Below are 20000 nucleotides of genomic sequence, written 5' to 3'. Positions count from 1 at the left end.
TTTGCACTCACAGGTGGAGCTTCCCTGCATCTGTATGACACATTAGCATCTCGGCTGGTTTCGCGGGAGTTGAAGGGCCGAACTCTCACCGCTACCTTCACTGAGGCGGCCATCCTGAAACACAGAACAACAGCCAATCAGGATCAGTCCCTCCGGACCAATCAGAGCTCAATGTTGCTCTGTCAAATCACATCCAACTCCTAGAAACCCTGACATGAGAGCTGTTAAGAATTAGAACACTCTTGAGAAGTCTGAACTTTTGTCAGTGAACAAATGAGTCACAAAAGAGATCATTACACTGGACATAAAAGGACAAGTCGAGCACACTGCACAGTGGGATAGAGTATCTAACACAGTGTGGCAGATCTGAGTGAAGTGACGTGTGATGTTGGCCCAAGTATGGTGGAGGGCAGCCTTGTGCTCTGCATTTAACCCATCCAAGTGCACACATACAGTAGTGGACACACACACACCGTGAACACACACCCGGAGCAGAGGGCAGCCATATTGCTGTGGCGTCCGGGGGTCAGTTGGGGGTTCAAACCTTGCGCAAGGGTTTCACCTCAGTCGTGGTATTGAGGGTAGAAGAGAGTTCTGGTTATTCACTCCCCCCACCGACAATTCCTGCCGGACCTAAGACTCAAACCGTGACTTTCTGGTTACAAGTCCGACTCTCTAACCATTAGGCCACGACTGCCCCAAACATGGAGCCGTATGTTTGCCGTAAGCAGTGGCTGGGACCCGGGAAGAGATGGCACGGACCGATGAGGACCCCCCCGCCTTGATAGTGGGCCATCTTCGGCTGCCAAGCCTTCATCCTGAGGGTCCTGTCAAGAGGAGGAGAGAGCTTGCGGGAGGACCAGCCCCCAAGCGCCATGTTCTGCATCATGTCCCCTTTGTTCATGTAGGTGACAAATGCAATGTTCTGTTTTCTGTTCATGCAATAAAGACACACACATCCTCTCAAAAATAGTTGTTTCCCTCCTCATACTACAAATACTGCGTCACTTGCCCCTGCCTCAGAGCAGTGCGGAGTCGCGGTCTGTATCTGTTATGGCTTCCCAGTGACACAGGGATGCCGGCAGACCTGAGGCCCATCAACCGAGCACTTCAAAAAGCACGACCCTTAAGCAGATCCTGGCACAAATTTGTCCTGGGGACTGGATTGCATCCGTGGATCTGAAGGACGCATACTTCCATATTCAGATTGTGTGCACTTCCTGAAATTCCCGTTCGAGGGCACAGCATACCAGTATTCGGTTCTTCCATTCGGACTGGCTTTGGCACCGCGCATGTTTTCAAAGTGCATAGATGCAGCGCTTTCCCCCCTCAGAGCGAGTGGTATGTGCATCATCTGGACGACCCATTTTGGCCCATTCAAGAGATGTGTTTATCCATCATATGGACATGCTGCCTCACCATCTGGACTCCCCTGGACTGTGTGTGAATGTACAGAAGAGCGTTTTCACCCCGAGTCAATCTATTACATATCTGGGCATGTGTTTCGACTCAATGGAGATGCGAGCACGCCTCTCTCTCTAGAGACCATCTCCTCTGCATCTCTGCAGCAGTTCAGACTGTGCCGGTCTGTTCCTCTGAGGGAATTCCAGAGGCTCCTGAGACTTATGGCGTCGGTGTCATTAGTTTGTCACCTCGGTCTTCTGCACATGGGGCCGCTACAGTTGTGGCTGAAAGATCGAGTCCTGTGGAGAGCATGGACCAAATATGTTCACCAAATGTTCAGCAGGGGGGTGCCCCTAGGGCTGGTGAGAGTGTTGTACTGTGGTAACGATGAAATGCAATCAATCCCTGCTGGTGTGTTTGCACCCAGGTGGAGCTTCCCTGCATCTGTATGACACATTTAGCATCTCGGCTGGTTTCGCGGGAGTTGAAGGGGCCGAACCTCACCGCTACCATTCACTGGGGCGGCCATCCTGAAACACAGAACAACAGCCATCAGGATCAGTCCCTCCGGACCAATCAGAGCTCAATGTTGCTCTGTCAATCACATCCACCCTAGAAACCCTGACTGAGAGCTGTTAAGAATAGAACACTAGTGAGAAGTCTGAACTTTTGTCAGGTGAACAAATGAGTAACAAAAGGATCATTACACTGGACAAAAAAGGACAAGCCCGAGCACACTGCAGTGTGGGATAGGTATCTAACACAGTTGGCAAGTCTGAGTGAAGTGACGTGTGATGTTGGCCCAAGTTGGTGACCCATACTCAGAGTTTTGCTCGCATTAACCCATCAATGCACACATACAGTAGTGGACACACACACACGTAAACCCACACCCCGGAGAAAGAGGGCAGCCCATATTGCTGGGCGCCCGGGGGTCAGTTGGGGGTTCAAACCTTGCGCAAGGGTTTCACCTCAGTCTTGGTATTGAGGGTAGAAGAGAGTTCGGGTATTCACTCCCCCCACCGACAATTCCTGCCGGACCTAAGACTCAAACCGTGACTTCTGGTTACAAGTCCGACTCTCTAACCATTAGGCCACGCTGTCCCAAACATGGAGCCGTATGTTTTTGCCGTAAGCAGGGGGCTGGGACCCGGGAAGAGATGGCACGGACCGATGAGGACCCCCTTTGATAGTGGGCCATCTTGGCGCCAAGCCTTCATCCTGGGGTCCTGTCAAGAGGAGGAGAGAGCTTGCGGGATGACCAGCCCCCAAGCGCCATGTTCCTGCATCATGTCCCCTTTGTTCATGTAGGTGACAAATGCAATGTTCTGTTTTCTTTTCTTTGCAATAAAGACACACATCCTCTCAAAAATAGTTTTTTTCCCTCCTCATACTACAAATATTTGCGTCACTTGCCCTGCCTCAGAGCAGTGCGGAGTCGCGGTCGTATCTGTTTGGCTTCCCAGTGACACAGGGACCCGGGCAGCCCTGAGGCCCATCACCGAGCACTTCAAAAGCACGACCCTTAAGCAGATCCGGGCACAAATTGCCCTGGGGACTGGATTGCATCCGTGGATCTGAAGGACGCATACTTCCATATTCAGTTTGTGAGCGCACAGGCACTTCCTGAAATTCCCGTTCGAGGGGCACAGCATACCAGTATTCGGTTTTTCCTTTCGGACGGTTTTGGGCACCGCACATGTTTTCAAAGGCATAGATGCACGCTTTCCCCCTCAGAGCGAGTGGTATGCGCATATCTGACGACTGACTAATTTTGGCCCTTTTCAAGAGATGTGCTTCCATCATATGGACATGCTGCCTCACATCTGGCCCCCCGGGGACTGTGTGTGAATGTACAGAAGAGCGTTTTCACCCCCGAGTCAATCTATTACATATCTGGGCATGTGTTTCGACTCAATGGAGATGCGAGCGCGCCTCTCTCTCTAGAGACATCTCTGCAGTCGCAGCAGTTCAGACTGTGCCGGTCTGTTCCTCTGAGGGAATTCCAGAGGCTCCTGAGACTTATGGCGTCGGTGTCATTAGTTTGTCACCTCGGTCTTCTGCACAGGGGCCGCTACAGTTGTGGCTGAAAGATCGAGTCCCGTGGAGAGCATGGACCAATATGTTCACCAAATGTTCAGCAGGGGGGTTCCCTAGGGCTGGTGAGAGGTTTTACTGTGGGTAACGATGAATGCATCAACCACAGGCGGGGGGCAGTGTGCCAGGGCGTTCCCGGCTTCAGGCCTGTGGCAGAGTCTCAGGCAGTGGCACATAAACCACTTGGAACTAAGGCGGTATTCTTAGCTCTAAAGCCCCAACAAAATGTCTGTGGTTTTGTACATATATCGCCAGGGCAGCGTAGCTCCGTGCCCTTTTCAAGCAGGCTGGGGGGCTTCTATTATGAGGCGGATCGTCCTTTACTCTCCATCAGAGCAGGGCATACCCCGGTCCTCCTATAATGCAGCGCAAAACATCCTCTCGAGGAACAGAATTCCTCACAGAGAGGAAGGCTGCATCCCAGCTTGATCCGGAGATTTGGATTGCTTCGGGAAGACAGAGGTGGATCCGTATGCGACAAGCCTGTTTCTTTTCATTGTCCCACCCCACTGATGGGGGACGTTCGCTGGCTGAGAGGCGACTTTATGCATTTCCCAGTGAAGATTTTGCCTCTGAATCATGCAAATCAGCAAGAGAAGGCGCAGTGATCCTCATTGCCCCGAAACTGGTGAATCAACCTTGGTTTACCCGGGCCTCAGGGAGATGCTGGTGGCTACCCCTTGGTGGATTCTCCTCAGAAAGGAGCTACTGTCTCAAGCGGAAAGGCTTTTATCTGGCACCCCATCCGAGCTGTGGGGCCTGCACGTCTGGCTACTTCAGGGATCCTAGAGAGCTAAGACCCTGCCTCCCCGTGTGATTGACATGATCCCCGGAGTCTCGTGCACTCTACTAGGGTTTGTATGCATTAAATGGGAAGTGTTTTTGAAATGGTGCGTGATGAAGATATCGACCCGGCGAGTACCTCTTGTCGAATGTGCAGCAAAATGCTCGATAACAGGAGCCCGCCATCAGCGCTGAAGGTTCTGTGGCGGCTGTACTTATTTCATTCACCAGTTTACGGGTACTGATTGGGGGGCACAATTTGGGGGTCAGATTTTCTCAGGGGGGGTGAGGAGTTTCACTCCCCACACCCACCCTCTGAGCCACCGTGGGACTTAGCGCTGGGTTTTGAAAGCTCTCTCTCTATCCTGTTCGATCCCTGGATTCTGTTGTATGAGGAGGCTCTCCCTCAAACTGCTCTGCTTACGCCCTTGTTATGTGGAGTGTTCTAACTTGTGTTTTGTGCAGTTCCAGTAGCTCACCTGCACTCAACTGGTTAATGACTTGTAGTACAGTTAAAACAGTAGTTAATTGCTTCGGGTAAATGCATAGGAGATTTGCACATGCCTCGGATGAGGATGGGATTCGTTTTTGGGCCTGGGGACTGCAGTGTTACTCTCTGGCCCAAACCCGGGTACGTGGCTAAACTCTTTCCATCCCCTTTATGGCGAAGGTATTTCCTTGCTTGCTTATCAACTGAGCTGTCGACCTCGCCATGACACCTAGGGTCAGAGCGCCATTCGTCCTGTAGGGGCCTTGAGGTCTATATTGACCACTCTGCCACCTTTCATCAGTCTGAGCAGCTTTTTGTGTGCTATGGTGGCTGTGCTAGTGGACGAGCAGATCTAAGCAGAGGCTTTTTCACTGGATAGTGGACACTATTGTGTCGGTGTATGCGAGCCAGGAACGGAATGCCCTCTCAACATCAGAGACCAAGGGGGGCGGGGGTTACCGATAGGTCAATTGTCCAGTTTATGAATGGCGTTATCTTACATGACTTCAAGTAATTGGAGAAGGGGAGGAGTTCCCACATGCAATTTTCGCAATGTTCATTCCCGCCTCAGAGACCTAGGTTACGTAATCGGAGACATTCGTTTTAGTTCATTTTAAATTTTCATCCCAAAGTATCCCCATTTAAGGATGTTCAATAAAACAAAAACTGTGGAAGAGATTCATTTTTGGGAGCTCAACGATATTTAATGCTGAGACTATGAATTTAAGACTCTCTGCTCTGATTTAAGACCCACAGGAACCCTGAATGTGTGAATATCAAACACAGTCAGAAATGATGGCATCACATGAGAAGATCACCAGGAGTTAAAGATTACACCCCTCAGATCAAAAAGACTGAAAGAATGAGAGACTTGACTGATGAATCCCCACATCAACTCACTTCAGCTATTCACACACACACCACCCACACACCCCACACACACTCAAAGTCAAGGGTGTTTAAAGGGCAGAGAGGAATGTCATGTGTGTTTGCTGTTTAGTTGCTCCAGCTGTCACAATGAACACACACACACACACACACACACTCTCAGCTCTAGTCTGTTCAGACATGTTGTGTCCAAGTTACTCAGAATAAAACGGTAATTATAGGATATTTAATAAAACACATGCGGAGTAGTTTTAAAGGGATACTCCCCCAAAAGAAAAAGTTGTCATTAACACTCACCCCCATGTCGTTCCAAACCCTAAAAGCTTAGTTCGTCTTCGGAACACATTTAAGATATTTTGGATGAAAAAACCGGGAGGCCTATCAGGCGGCACTGTTTTCTTTCAAATGAAAGTGTAAATACAGGTAGAAAAACTATCCTTGTGCCACGGGTGACACAGAAGAGCTTTCCTGTCTATTTTCAGCTCAATTCTCCAAAATGGCACTGAGCTGATGTGGAGAGACACAGAGGAGAGGACTTGTTGAAAAAGGGCATTATTTTTGTTTTCTTCGTGTACAAACAGTATTCTATCGCTTTATAGCGTTACAGTTGAGTCACTGATGGCAGATGGAGTATTCTGACGATGCTTTCATTCTTTCCTGGACTTGACACTGTTATTTTTTTTGCAGTCTATGGGACAGTCACAAGCCTCCCGGTTTTCATCCAAAATATCTTAACTGTGTTCCGAAGCGAACTAAGCTTTTTTGGGTTTGGAAAGACATGGGGGTGAGTGATTAATGACAAATTTTCATTTTCGTAAACACACCCCGGAGCAGAGGGCAGCCATATTGCTGTGGCGTCCGGGGGTCAGTTGGGGGTTCAAACCTTGCGCAAGGGTTTCACCTCAGTCGTGGTATTGAGGGTAGAAGAGAGTTCTGGTTATTCACTCCCCCCACCGACAATTCCTGCCGGACCTAAGACTCAACCGTGACTTTCTGGTTACAAGTCCGACTCTCTAACCATTAGGCCACGACTGCCCCAAACATGGAGCCGTATGTTTGCCGTAAGCAGTGGCTGGGACCCGGGAAGAGATGGCACGGACCGATGGAGGACCCCCTTGATAGTGGGCCATCTTCGGCTGCCAGCCTTCATCCTGAGGTCCTGTCAGAGAGGAGGAGAGAGCTTGCGGGAGGACCAGCCCCCAAGCGCCATGTTCTGCATCATGTCCCCTTTGTTCATGTAGGTGACAAATGCAATGTTCTGTTTTCTGTTCATGCAATAAAGACACACACATCCTCTCAAAAATAGTTGTTTCCTCCTCATACTACAAATACTGCGTCACTTGCCCTGCCTCAGAGCAGTGCGGAGTCGCGGTCTGTATCTGTTATGGCTTCCCAGTGACACAGGGATGCCGCAGACCTGAGGCCCATCAACCGAGCACTTCAAAAGCACGACCCTTAGCAGATCCTGGCACAATTTGTCCTGGGACTGGATTGCATCCGTGGATCTGAAGGACGCATACTTCCATATTCAGATTGTGATGCGGCACAGGCACTTCCTGAAATTCCCGTTCGAGGGCACAGCATACCAGTATTCGGTTCTTCCTTTCGGACTGGCTTTGGCACCGCACATGTTTTCAAAGTGCATAGATGCACGCTTTCCCCCCTCAGAGCGAGTGGTATGTGCATCATCTGGACGACCCATTTTGGCCCATTCAAGAGATGTGTTTATCCATCATATGGACATGCTGCCTCACCATCTGGACTCCCCTGGACTGTGTGTGAATGTACAGAAGAGCGTTTTCACCCCGAGTCAATCTATTACATATCTGGGCATGTGTTTTCGACTCAATGGAGATGCGAGCGCGCCTCTCTCTCTAGAGACCATCTCTGCAGCTCTGCACCAGTTCAGACTGGGCCAGTCTGTTGCTCTGAGGAATTCCAGAGGCTCCTAGACTTATGGCGTCGGTGTCATTAGTTTGTCACCTCGGTCTTCTGCACATGGGGCCGCTACAGTTTGTGGCTGAAAGATCGAGTCCTGTGGAGAGCATGGACCAATATGTTCACCAAATGTTCAGCAGGGGGGTTCCCCTAGGGCTGGTGAGTGTGTACTGTGGGTAACGATGAATGCATCAACCACAGGCTGGGAGCAGTGTGCCAGGCGTTCCGGCTTCAGGCCTGTGGTCAGAGTCCTCAGGCAGTGGCACATAACCACTTGGAACTAAAGGCGTATTCTTAGCTCTAAAGCCCCAACAAAATGTCTGTGGTTTTTTGTACATAGATCGCCGGGCAGCGTATGCTCCAGTGCCCTTTTCAAGCAGGCTGCGGGTCTTCTATTTAGCGGTCGTCGTCCTTTACTCTCCATCAGAGCAGGGCATACCCCGGTCTCCTATACTGCAGCGCAAACATCCTCTCGGGAACAGAATTCCTCACAGAGAGTGAAGGCTGCATCCCAGCTTGATCCGGATGATTTAGGATTGCTTCGGGAAGACAGAGGTGGATCCGTATGCGACAAGCCTGTTCTTTTCATTGTCCCACTCCCCACTGATGGGGACGTTCTGCTGGCTGAGAGGCAGACTTTATGCATTCCCAGTGAAGATTTTTGCCTCTGATATCATGCAAAATCAGCGAAGAAAGGCTCAGTGATCCTCATTGCCCCGAAACTGGTCGAATCAACCTTAGTTTCCGGACCTCAGGGAGATGCTGGTGGCTACCCCTTGGTGGATTCTCCTCAGAAAGGAGCTACTGTCTCAAGCGGATGCTTTTATCTGGCACCCCATCCCGAGCTGTGGAGCCTGCACGTCTGGCTACTTCAGGATCCTAGAGAGCTAAGCACCCTGCCTCCCCGTGTGATTGACATGATCACGGAGTCTCGTGCACTCTACTAGGTGTTTGTATGCATTTAAATGGAAGTGTTTATGAAATGGTGCTGTGATGAAGATATCGACCCGGCGAGCTACCTCTTGTCGAATGTGCAGCACATGCTCGATAACAGGAGCCTGCCATCAGCGCTGAAGGTTCATGTGGCGGCTGTTACTTTATTTCATTCACCAGTTGACGGGTAACTGATTGGGAGGCACACATTGGTGGTCAGATTTCTCAGGGGGGGGTGAGGAGATTACACTCCCCACACCCACCGTCTGAGCCACCGTGGGACTTAGCGCTGGTTCTGAAAGCTCTCTCTCTATCCCTGTTCGAGTCCCTGGATTCTGTTGCTATGAGGAGGCTCTCCCTCAAAACTGCTCTGCTTATCGCCCTTGTTATGTGGGAGTGTTCTAACTTGTGTTTTGTTGCAGTTACTCAGTAGCTCACCTGCACTCAACTGGTTAATTGACTTGTAGTACAGTTAAAACAGTAGTTAATTGCTTCGGCTAAGTGCATAGGAATTTGCACATGCTCTCGGATGAGATTGTATTCGGTTTGGACCTGGGGACTGCAGTGTTACTCTCTGGCCCAAACCAGGCTACGTGGCTAAAAATCTCTTTCCATCCCCTTTATGGCGAAGGTCATTTCCTTGCTTGCTTATCAACTGAGCGGTCGACCTCCCCATGACACCTAGGCCAGAGCGCCATTCGTCCTGTGGGGGCCTTGAGGATCTATATTGACCACCCCTGCCACCTTTCATCAGTCTGAGCAGTTTTTTGTGTGTATGGTGGCTGTGCTAGTGGACGAGCAGTATCTAAGCAAGGCTTTCTCACTGGATAGTGGACACTATTGTGTCGGTGTATCGAGCCAGGAACGGAATGCCCTCTCAACATCAGAGACCAAGGGGGGGGGCTTACCGATAGGTCAATTGTCCATTACTGAACTGGCGTTATCTTACATGACTTCAAGTAATTGGAGAAGGGGAGAGTTCCCACATGCAATTCTCGCAATGTCTCATTCCTGCCTCAGGAGACCTAGTTACGTAATCGGAGACATTAGTTTTAGTTCATTTTAAATTTGCATCCCCATGTATCCCGTTTTAAAGGATGTTCAATAAAAAAATACTGTGGAAGAGATTCATTTTTGGCAGCTCATCGATATTTAATGCTGAGACTATGATTTAAGACTCCTGCTCTGATTTAAGACCCACAGGGAAACCCCGAATGTGTGAATAAACAAACACAGTCAGAATGATGGCCCCATGAGAAGATCACCAGGAGTTAAGATTACCCCTCAGATCAATAGACTGAAAAAATGAGAGACTTTGACTGATGAATCCCTACATCAACTCACTTCAGCTATTTACACACACACACCCCACACACCACACACACACCAAAGTCAAGGGTGTTTAAAGGGCAGAGAGGAAAGTCAATGTGTTTGCTGTTTAGTTGCTCCAGCTGTCACATGAACACACACACACACACACACCCCTCTCAGCTCTAGTCTGTTCAACATGTTGTTCCAAGTTACTCAAATAAAACGGTAATTATGGATGATTTAATAAAACACATGCAGGAGTAGTTTTAAAAGGGGTACTCCCACCCCAAAATGAAAATGTTGTCATTAATCCTCACCCCCATGTCGTTCCAAACCCTAAAAGCTTAGTTCGTCTTCGGGAAAACAAATTTAAGATATTTTGGTGAAAACCGGGAGGGCCCATCACCGCTCACTTTTTCTTTCAAATGAAAGTGTAAATACACAGAAAAATATCCTTGTGCCACGGCTGACACAGAAGAGCTTATGCTGTCTATTTTCAGCTCATATTCTCAAAAATGGCACTGCGCTGATGTGAGAGACACAGAGGAGAGGACTTGTTGAATAAAGTCATTATTTTTGTTTTGTTTTTCGTGTACAAAAAGTATTCTCGTCTTTATAGCGTTACGGTTTAGTCACTGATGGCAGATGGAGTATTCTGACGATGCTTTCATTCTTTCCTGGACTTGACACTGTTATTTATTTTTCAGTCTAGGGACAGTCACAACTGTGAGGGGAAATGACTCCACCTTCTTCACCGAGCTGCTGGTCCTCCGGTGTGTTTAGTATCGTGAGTTTACCGGGGACTCGGGCGGGGGCGCTCCGGCTCACCGACTTTCACTCTATTTATATTTACACGCAGACTTTGACCGTATTTGCCGTTATTTCTCCGTTATCCGCGCGGGTGGTGCCGGATGCCTCTCTCGTGAAGTCCCAGAGCCGCCGGTGTCCGTTAGACGCGGTCACGAGCGCCGGTGAGAAACTTTCCGGCGGAGGCCGCGCGCGCCCGATCGCCCGCAATCCCGTCGGTGATGGAGCTCCTCGGCCCGGGAGGCCTTCGCTCTGCGTGTTCGGGCCAGCTAAGGGGTGTTTTTTAGGGAGAAAAAGATGAAAAATACAGAAGAAAAAGTCGGCGCCCTTGGGCGGCGGTGCGTGGGTGGGGGTGGGCGGGGCGGCGGGGGGGGGGACGTCACGAACGGCGAATCCGGACACCAGGCAGGAACCCTCAAACCAAACACACAGTCCACATTTACACAACGGATACAGGTTGTGCCCAACCATGATATTTATTCAGTCCTAAATTGCCTAGGATATAAAGTTATTTTAAATGGTAAAAAAACACGATATTAACAGTACTGTTTTAATGAACGATAGACACTTTTTCTGAAATTCTGTCTATTTTCCACGCGTTGTATTAATATGACAGTCCATGAAAACACATTTTCAAACACTACTAAGGACTTTGCGCCAATTCCCAAGAAAAAAAAAAAAAAAACAAAAAAAAAAAAACATTTTTATTAAGTTTTATAGTTATCTAAAAAAGAAAGCACTGGAAGCATGTGACCAGAAGAATACAGCGAGAAACAATTCAGTCAAAAAGGTTTTGTTGTCTTTTGTGTATTGCACGAATTTCAAGTAAACCTAAAAACGGTTTTCTTCTACATTGATTGCAGATTTGTGGTGCCAGTAGGTTATACCCCTACGAAAAAACAAACGAAATTAATAACTAATTAATTTCCAATAGCATTTTTCTACAAAACTGGGTGACCAAAGCCGGATTCAGAACTTTATTCGGAGTTTATTCTGTAGTACTAACATTCGTCACCAGATGTGTGTGTTTTCCAATGATAAACATGATTTTACTGTAGAGGCGCATGAGAGTCACATGCTGTGTGTGTGTGTGAGAGAGAGAGAGAGAGCATAAGAGTGTGTGTGAGAGAGAAAGAATAAGTGTGTGTGTGTGTGTGTGTATATATATATATGTGCGTGTGTGGCTGTGTGTGTGTTGTTGTGTATACCTATTATATATATGTGGGGTGTCGTGTGTGTGTGTGTTGTGTGTGTTGTATATATTATATATGGTGTGGTGTGTGTGTGTGTGTGTATCTATCATATATATATCGATGTGTGTGTGTGTGTGTGTATATATAATCCTATCTGTGTGTGTGTATATCTATATATATTATGTTTGGTGTGTCGTGTGTATATCTATCTATATGGTGTGTTGTCGTGGTGTGTTTCTGTGTGGGTGTATATACTCTTAATCTGTTGTGGTGTGTGCTGAGTGTGTGTGTGTGGTGTGTGTGTGGTGTGTGTGTGTGTGATTTAGGGAAACGCTGGATGCAGGTGTTTCCTGAGCACCACACACCATAATTTATTACACAGTAAATCACAGTGTGCCCATTGTAGTTACCTTGTCACTGAACAATAGTAGATGTGTGTGTGTGTGTGGTGTGTGGTGTGTGTGTGTGTATTTGTTGGGTGATGGTCTCATATGACGGTTAATCTTCACACGATTCACACGTACACTTGATCAGCAAGAGTAAAGGTTATTTGGCGTGTTTAAACATATTCGAGGTTCGTTTAGTGTTCTAGTCTCGTTAAATAATGAATCACTTCATTCGGTCTCGGTGTGAATGGGTCTAGATAATGCTCATTAACGAAAAATGACATCACAGCAGCACAGTGTGAACAGCACAAAGGGCTGCAGACACACATCTCGCGGTTACCGAATCAGCACGCGCTGTGACCGTTGACAGACAGCAGGAAGCAGCGGGACGCCCCTGCGGGCGCGAATATATTCGGTCCCTGTTATCTCACCCTCAGCGAACCGAACCATCACGCAAGCTCGAGAAACCACATCACCCCCCGTCAGCCCCAGCGGCTTTCCCGCGGAACGGATCGAGGAAAGGATCCACGCGCGATGAGCGGCGGCGTGTACGGCGGAGGTAGCTAAGATAAGTGATCGCACCTCACCATGACAACCGCATCCGCCAGCATTCCGGGTATCACGGTATTCATCGACCCAGTATGTAGATGTGCAGAATACATGCTTTTACCACGGTACCCCTGCTGGGCAGTTTCTTCTGGCTAAGAGATTTAATGTGTCAATATATAGTATTACTGTCATGAATGTCATTTTCTGCTCTGGTTAAACTGCTTACAGCACGGCGTGGTGTGACCACTTTTTGATCACGTGACATCATCAGCTACTAGTAATTAGGTTTTTCACAACGTCAAAGCTGAGCACAGAGATGAGGAACTTCAGCTGTTAACGAGATCAACTTCCCCGCATCCAGGAAACTCACACAGAGCCACAGACAGACATCTTCCTCCTGCTCTCCGCATGTGAACGAGCCAATCAGAGATCATCACTGACCAGAAGACATAGCAGATCACAAACATTCACTTTATGGGTTTATGTAAATCTGCTTTAAAATAATGTGTGACAAGAGGTTTACTGATCAGACTGTTCTAATACTCACACCGTCTCTGTGTGTGTCAGATGAAGTGGGCGCTCTGGTGTTTGACATCGGCCTCCTTCTTCCACTAGAGCAGGGATACGCAAGGAGGAGGACTGTCCGAAGGTAAAGTACCACCCTATCTGTCTGTCTATACATCCATCCATCATATATTAAATTATTATTCAGTAATATCATCAGTTATTTAACACTATCAGAGTTGATCTGAATAATGACTCTAATGATTCATAATTGATTAATTTTACAACATGGATACCGTTCTTTTTCTGTTTCTCACTTTAAAGCTGCTTTGAAACCGTCTGTACTGTATAAATAAATTGACTTGACACGATTGAGCCATAAACCCAGAGCTTTGAGAATCATCCTGAAGGTCTGGAGGTCACATGATTATCATCACTTACGTTCCTGTGTGCTTGTGTATAGGCAGATTTCCCCACCACTATAGGAGTGAATGCTGAGGAGGAGGGGCCAGCTGACATGGGGGCGGAGCAAGAGATCAACAGTGGGAGGAGTTATTACATAGATACCACAGCCCTGCATGTGCCGCGGTCGGGTGTAGAACTCATCTCTCCACTGAAGAACGGCATGAGTACGACACTCTCTCTCACTCACACACACACACACACACACTCTCTCTCACAACACACCACACACTACCCTACACTCACTCACTCTCTCTCTCACAGGCACACACCACACAACACACACACAATTTAATATCAAATACAAAAGTATATTCTGCAGAATGTCTCTGTTTCTATTGTGTTCTCAATTGAACTCTTTTAGTTGAGGACTGGAATGCATTTCAAGCCATAATCGACCACATCTACAGCAAACACATCAAATCTGAGCCCAGTTTACACCCTGTTCTGATGTCTGAAGCTCCTGTGAGTACATCAACACTCTTACAGGAGTTCTTGACCAAAAAATTCAATGATCTGAAAATTTACTCATCCTCATGCCATCCCAGATCAGGATGAGTGTGTTTCTTCATCAGGAATGCAGTATTGCATCAGGTGTCTCATCAATGGATGCTCTGCAGTGAATGGGTGCCGTCAGAATGAGAGTCCAAACAGCTGATAAAAACATCACAATAATCCACAAGTAATCCACAGCACTCCAGTCCATCAATGAACATCTGGGGAAGACAAAAGATGAAACACATCCAGCATTAAGATGTTTTTAACTCAATACATAGAGTCTATAATCCATAATAACACTTCCTCCAGTGAAAAAGTGTTCTGGTGTGAATCAGGAGAGAAATCTGCACAGATCAAGCAGCGTTTTTTTGTACACAGCTCTAAACAAATATGTGTCTTGGATTTTGATGTGAGAGACAACAGCAGATGCACTTTTTCACTGGAGGAAGTGTTATTATGGATTATAGGACTCTATGTATTTTGAGTTAAAAAACGTCTTAATGCTGGATGTGTTTTCATCTTTTGTCTTCTCCAGATGTTCACTGATGGACTGGAGTGCTGTGGATTACTTGTGGATTATTGTGATGTTTTTATTAGCTGTTTGGACTCTCATTCTCACGGCACCCATTCACTGCAGAGCATCCATTGCTGAGACACTGATGCAGTGCTACATTTCTACAAACCTGATGAAGACACAAACTCATCTACATCTGGGATGAACTGAAGGTGAGGACAGTTTTAGCAATTTTTCATTCTGAGTGGGAACTTTTCTTTTAAACAGTAGATTAGAGGATAAATATAAATGTAATGCATATGAGCTCTAGATCTGCATGTTTATATTGTAATTCAACATTTTCTGTGAAACGTTTTAATGTTTGTTTGAGTTAAATCTCAAAGAACTGAGAGGACATTGGCTGTATTTTTCATCTGAAGTAATGTTAGCATGTTTCTCTCATGACAGTGGAACTCGCGGGCCAAGAGAGAAAAACTAACAGAACTCATATTTGAGCATTACAACATCCCTGCCTTCTTCCTGTGCAAGACCGCCGTGCTCACCGCGTATCCAATCAGACAGCACCACTCGGGGACATCAGCCAATCAGAATCCAGAGAGGCTGAGGGCCCTCATGTGTTAAAGACAGGCTAATGATGTCATGATGTTTGTAAGTGACCTTAACCTGAGCGACTGCAGCTTTGCTAACGGTCGAGCCACGGGCCTGGTGCTGGACAGCGGAGCCACGCACACCACTGCCATCCCAGTGCATGATGGGTACGTCCTGCAGCAAGGTAAATAGAAGACCGTGCATTAGTTAGTGACATGATCATCATAAGGCCTCTAAATGATCAAAACTTTGCTGATAAACCTATTTATCTATTAACACATATGCAAACTTTTGTTCAGCAGAAACAAAACAAAGCAGATTTTTTTATTAATAACTTATATGTCTTTAACAGGGTTACGTACAGAGTTAGTCACATATTAACGAGTCAAGAAATAAGTCACCTTTATTTCTATAGCGCTTTATACAATACAGATTGTATTAGACAAGACTGTATTACAGTTACAGACAAGAAAGTAGTGATTCAATGATGCAAGCAGAATTCAAATGTTATAAAGATGCTGTTAAATGATGGTGAAGAGTAATTATTCAAACAATAGCTCCTAAGCTTCTAATGTGAATTTACATTGCATAAGCAGGTACTTACAAACGCTCAGAACAGCTATCATTTGATCATGAATTTGAATCATTTAATCCGATCTGTACTTCAGAGCGCGAATCGCGAACCATTTGATTCAGATCATGACTTCGGAGCGAGTTTGTGAATCATTTGATTCAGATCGGGACTTCGGAGAGAGTTGGTGAACCATTTGATTCATATTGGGACTTCAGAGCGAGTTCGTGAATCTTTTGATTCAGATCGGGACTTCGGAGCGAGTTCGTGATCATTTGATTCAGATCGGGACTTCGGAGCGAGTTCGTGAATCATTTGATTCATATTGGGACTTCAGAGCGAGTTCGTGAATCTTTTGATTCATATTGGGACTTCAGAGCGAGTTCGTGATCATTTGATTCAGATCGGGACTTCGGAGCGAGTTCATGAATCATTTGATTCAGATCGGGGACTTCGGAGCGAGTTCGTGAATCATTTGATTCATATTGTGACTTCGGAGCGAGTTCATGAATCGTTTGATTCAGATCGGGACTTCGGAGCGAGTTCATGAATCTTTTGATTCATATCGGGACTTCGGAGCGAGTTCGTGAATCATTTGATTCAGATCGGGACGAGCGAGTTCGTGAATCATTTGATTCATATTGGGACTTAAGAGCGAGTTCATGAATCTTTTGATTCAGATCGGGACTTCGGAGCGAGTTCATGAATCATTTGATTCAGATCGGGACTTCGGAGCGAGTTCGTGAATCGTTTGATTCAGATCGGGACTTCGGAGCGAGTTCATGAATCTTTTGATTCATATTGTGACTTCGAGCGAGTTCATGAATCATTTGATTTAGATCCGGACTTCGGAGCGAGTTCGTGAATCATTTGATTCAGATCGGGACTTCGGAGCGAGTTCGTCAATCTTTTGATTCATATTGGGACTTCAGAGCGAGTTCGTGAATCTTTTGATTCAGATCGGGTCTTCGGAGCGAGTTCGTGAATCAGTTGATTCAGATCGGGACTTGGGAGCGAGTTCGTGAATCAATTGATTCAGATCGGGACTTCAGAGCGAGTTCATGAATCATTTGATTCAGATCGGGACTTCATAGCGCGAATCGCAAACCATTTGATTCAGATCGGGACTTGGGAGCGAGTTGGTGAATCACTTGATTCAGATCGGGACTTCAGAGCGCGAATCGCAAACAATTTGATTCAGATCGGGACTTCAGAGCGCGAATCGCAAACAATTTGATTCAGATCGGGACTTCAGAGCGCGAATCGCAAACAATTTGATTCAGATCGGGACTTCAGAGCGCGAATCGCAAACAATTTGATTCAGATCGGGACTTCAGAGCGCGAATCGCAAACAATTTGATTCAGATCCGGACTTCGGAGCGAGTTGGTGAATCATTTGATTCAGATCGGGACTTCATAGCGCGAATCGCAAACCATTTGATTCATATTGTGACTTCGGAGCGAGTTGGTGAATCATTTGATTCAGATCGGGACTTCATAGCGCGAATCGCAAACCATTTGATTCATATTGTGACTTCGGAGCGAGTTCATGAATCATTTGATTCAGATCGGGACTTCATAGCGCGAATCGCAAACCATTTGATTCATATGACCTCGGAGCGAGTTCATGAATCTTTTGGTGAATCACTTGATTCAGATCGGGACTTTAGAGCGCGAATCGCAAACAATTTGTTTCAGATCGGGACTTCGGAGCGAGTTCATGAATCATTTGATTCAGATCGGGACTTCGGAGCGAGTTGGTGAATCATTTGATTCAGATCGGGACTTCATAGCGCGAATCGCAAACAATTTGATTCAGATCGGGACTTCAGAGCGAGTTGGTGAATCATTTGATTCAGATCGGGACTTCGGAGCGAGTTGGTGAATCATTTGGTGAATCATTTGATTCAGATCGGGACTTCATAGCGCGAATCGCAAACCATTTGATTCAGATCGGGACTTCGGAGCGAGTTCATGAATCTTTTGATTCAGATCGGGACTTCGGAGCGAGTTCATGAATCATTTGATGAATCATTTGGTGAATCACTTGATTCAGATCGGGACTTCAGAGCGCGAATCGCAAACAATTTGATTCAGATCGGGACTTCGGAGCGAGTTCGTGAATCTTTTGATTCAGATCGGGACTTCATAGCGCGAATCGCAAACCATTTGATTCATATTGTGACTTCGGAGCGAGTTCATGAATCTTTTGATTCAGATCGGGACTTCAGAGCGCGAATCGCAAACAATTTGATTCAGATCGGGACTTCAGAGCGCGAATCGCAAAACAATTTGATTCAGATCGGGACTTCGGAGCGAGTTCGTGAATCATTTGATTCAGATCGGGACTTCAGAGCGAGTTCATGAATCATTTGATTCATATTGTGACTTCGGAGCGACTCATGAATCATTTGATTCAGATCGAGACTTCGGAGCGAGTTCATGAATCATTTGACTTGCAAAGAAAACTAAATTCAAACATGTACAATGTCGTCTTTAACAAATCAAAAATTATAGTGCTATTCACTTTGCCGTAAAAATAAACACTTTAAACTGGTGGACCTGCAGCTCTTATCTGATCTTCAGCTGGGTTTAAAGGCATATTCAGGGGCTTATTGATTAGAGTTAGGGTTGTTCACTGCAGTTTACAGAGCAATCAAAGTATCGGTTTATCATCAGAATGTGTTTCCAGCACTCAAACTCGTGACCAGCAGCAGTGCAGATGATGTGCGGGTGTGCTCTTGTGTTCAGGGATCGTGAAGTCTCCTCTGGCCGGTGATTTCATTACCATGCAGTGCCGGGAGCTGTTTCAGGAGATGAACATTGACACGGTTCCTCCGTACATGATCGCGTCTAAGGTAGCGTGTTTCTCCCGCTGTTCTCCCCGTGTGTGGTGTTCAGTCTCTCAGTCTGTGTGTGTCCGTCAGGAGCCCGTGAGGGAAGGAGCTCCGCCGCTCTGGACCAAGAAAGACAAACTCCCTCCCGTCACCAAATCCTGGCACACGTACATGTGCAACGTAAGAGTCTGCAAGAACATAAGAATGACATGTATGTGACGTGGTGTCATGTGATCGCTGAATGTCACTCTTTCAGGAGGTGATTCAGGATTTCCAGGCATCAGTGCTGCAGGTGTCTGACTCTCCGTATGATGAACAGTGAGTACATGTAAACGCACATACACACACTCACGTAAATGCACATGCATACATGTGAACACACATACGTAAAAGCACACATATGTAAACATGCACACGCACACACATACATGTAAACGCATGCGGACACACACGTGTAAATGCACTCACTCACATGTAAATGCACATACACACACAAGCATAAATGTACACATGCACACGTGTAAACATGCACACAAATATTAATGCACACACAGACGTAAATGCACACACAGACATGTAAACACACACAACCTTAATCGCACACACACATGTAAATGCACACACAAGTAAATGCACACACAGACATGTAAACACACACAACCTTAAACGCACACACATGTAAATGCACACACATGCAAATGCACAAGCACACATGTAAATGCACATGCACACACATGTAAACACACACACATACGCTTAAACGCACACAAACGTGCATAAATGCGCACATGTACATACACATGTAAACATGCACATTCACATGTAAATACGCACATGCTTAAACAAACACACTCGTAAACACATACATGTAAATGCACATATGTACACACACACACACACGTAAATGCACACACGTAAACGCACACACGTAAATGCACACACAAACATGTAAACACACACAACCTTAAACGCACACAAACGTGCGTAAATGCGCACATGTAAGACATGTAAATGCAGACATGTAAACATGCACAATCACATGTAAATGCACACACACATGCTTAAACAAACACACTCACACACTTGTAAACACACACACACACAAACGAGCGTAAATGTACACGTTCACACACATGTACACACACATTTAAACACACATACACGGAAATGCACACAAACAAGTGTAAACACACACACATGTGTAAACACACAGACTCTCTCACACACACATCTGATCTGGTGTCCGT

At 46.5% G+C, this 20000-nt stretch overlaps 2 protein-coding genes across 2 annotated transcripts in view; one reads left to right on the top strand and one right to left on the bottom strand.

The window, feature by feature from the left end:
• Positions 1 to 113, bottom strand: part of LOC109048457 (kinesin-like protein KIF1C) — a 16475-nt gene extending 16362 nt beyond the window's left edge. Inside the window, 2 exon segments of the mRNA XM_042713819.1 lie at positions 12 to 44; positions 47 to 113. Coding sequence (XP_042569753.1) covers positions 12 to 44; positions 47 to 113 — 100 coding nt within the window.
• Positions 114 to 13203: 13090 nt separating this feature from the next.
• Positions 13204 to 20000, top strand: part of actl6b (actin-like 6B) — a 7896-nt gene continuing 1099 nt past the window's right edge. The window contains 9 exon segments of the mRNA XM_042713886.1: positions 13204 to 13378; positions 13381 to 13428; positions 13747 to 13912; positions 14110 to 14210; positions 15205 to 15302; positions 15435 to 15529; positions 18668 to 18774; positions 18844 to 18933; positions 19010 to 19071. Coding sequence (XP_042569820.1) covers positions 13283 to 13378; positions 13381 to 13428; positions 13747 to 13912; positions 14110 to 14210; positions 15205 to 15302; positions 15435 to 15529; positions 18668 to 18774; positions 18844 to 18933; positions 19010 to 19071 — 863 coding nt within the window. The 5' untranslated portion in view covers positions 13204 to 13282.

The sequence above is a fragment of the Cyprinus carpio genome, chromosome A23 (assembly GCF_018340385.1).
Source record: "Cyprinus carpio isolate SPL01 chromosome A23, ASM1834038v1, whole genome shotgun sequence".
Classification (NCBI taxonomy): domain Eukaryota; kingdom Metazoa; phylum Chordata; class Actinopteri; order Cypriniformes; family Cyprinidae; genus Cyprinus; species Cyprinus carpio.
Note: the sequence above shows the minus strand (reverse complement) of the source record. Positions and strands in the feature narration are given on the sequence as shown.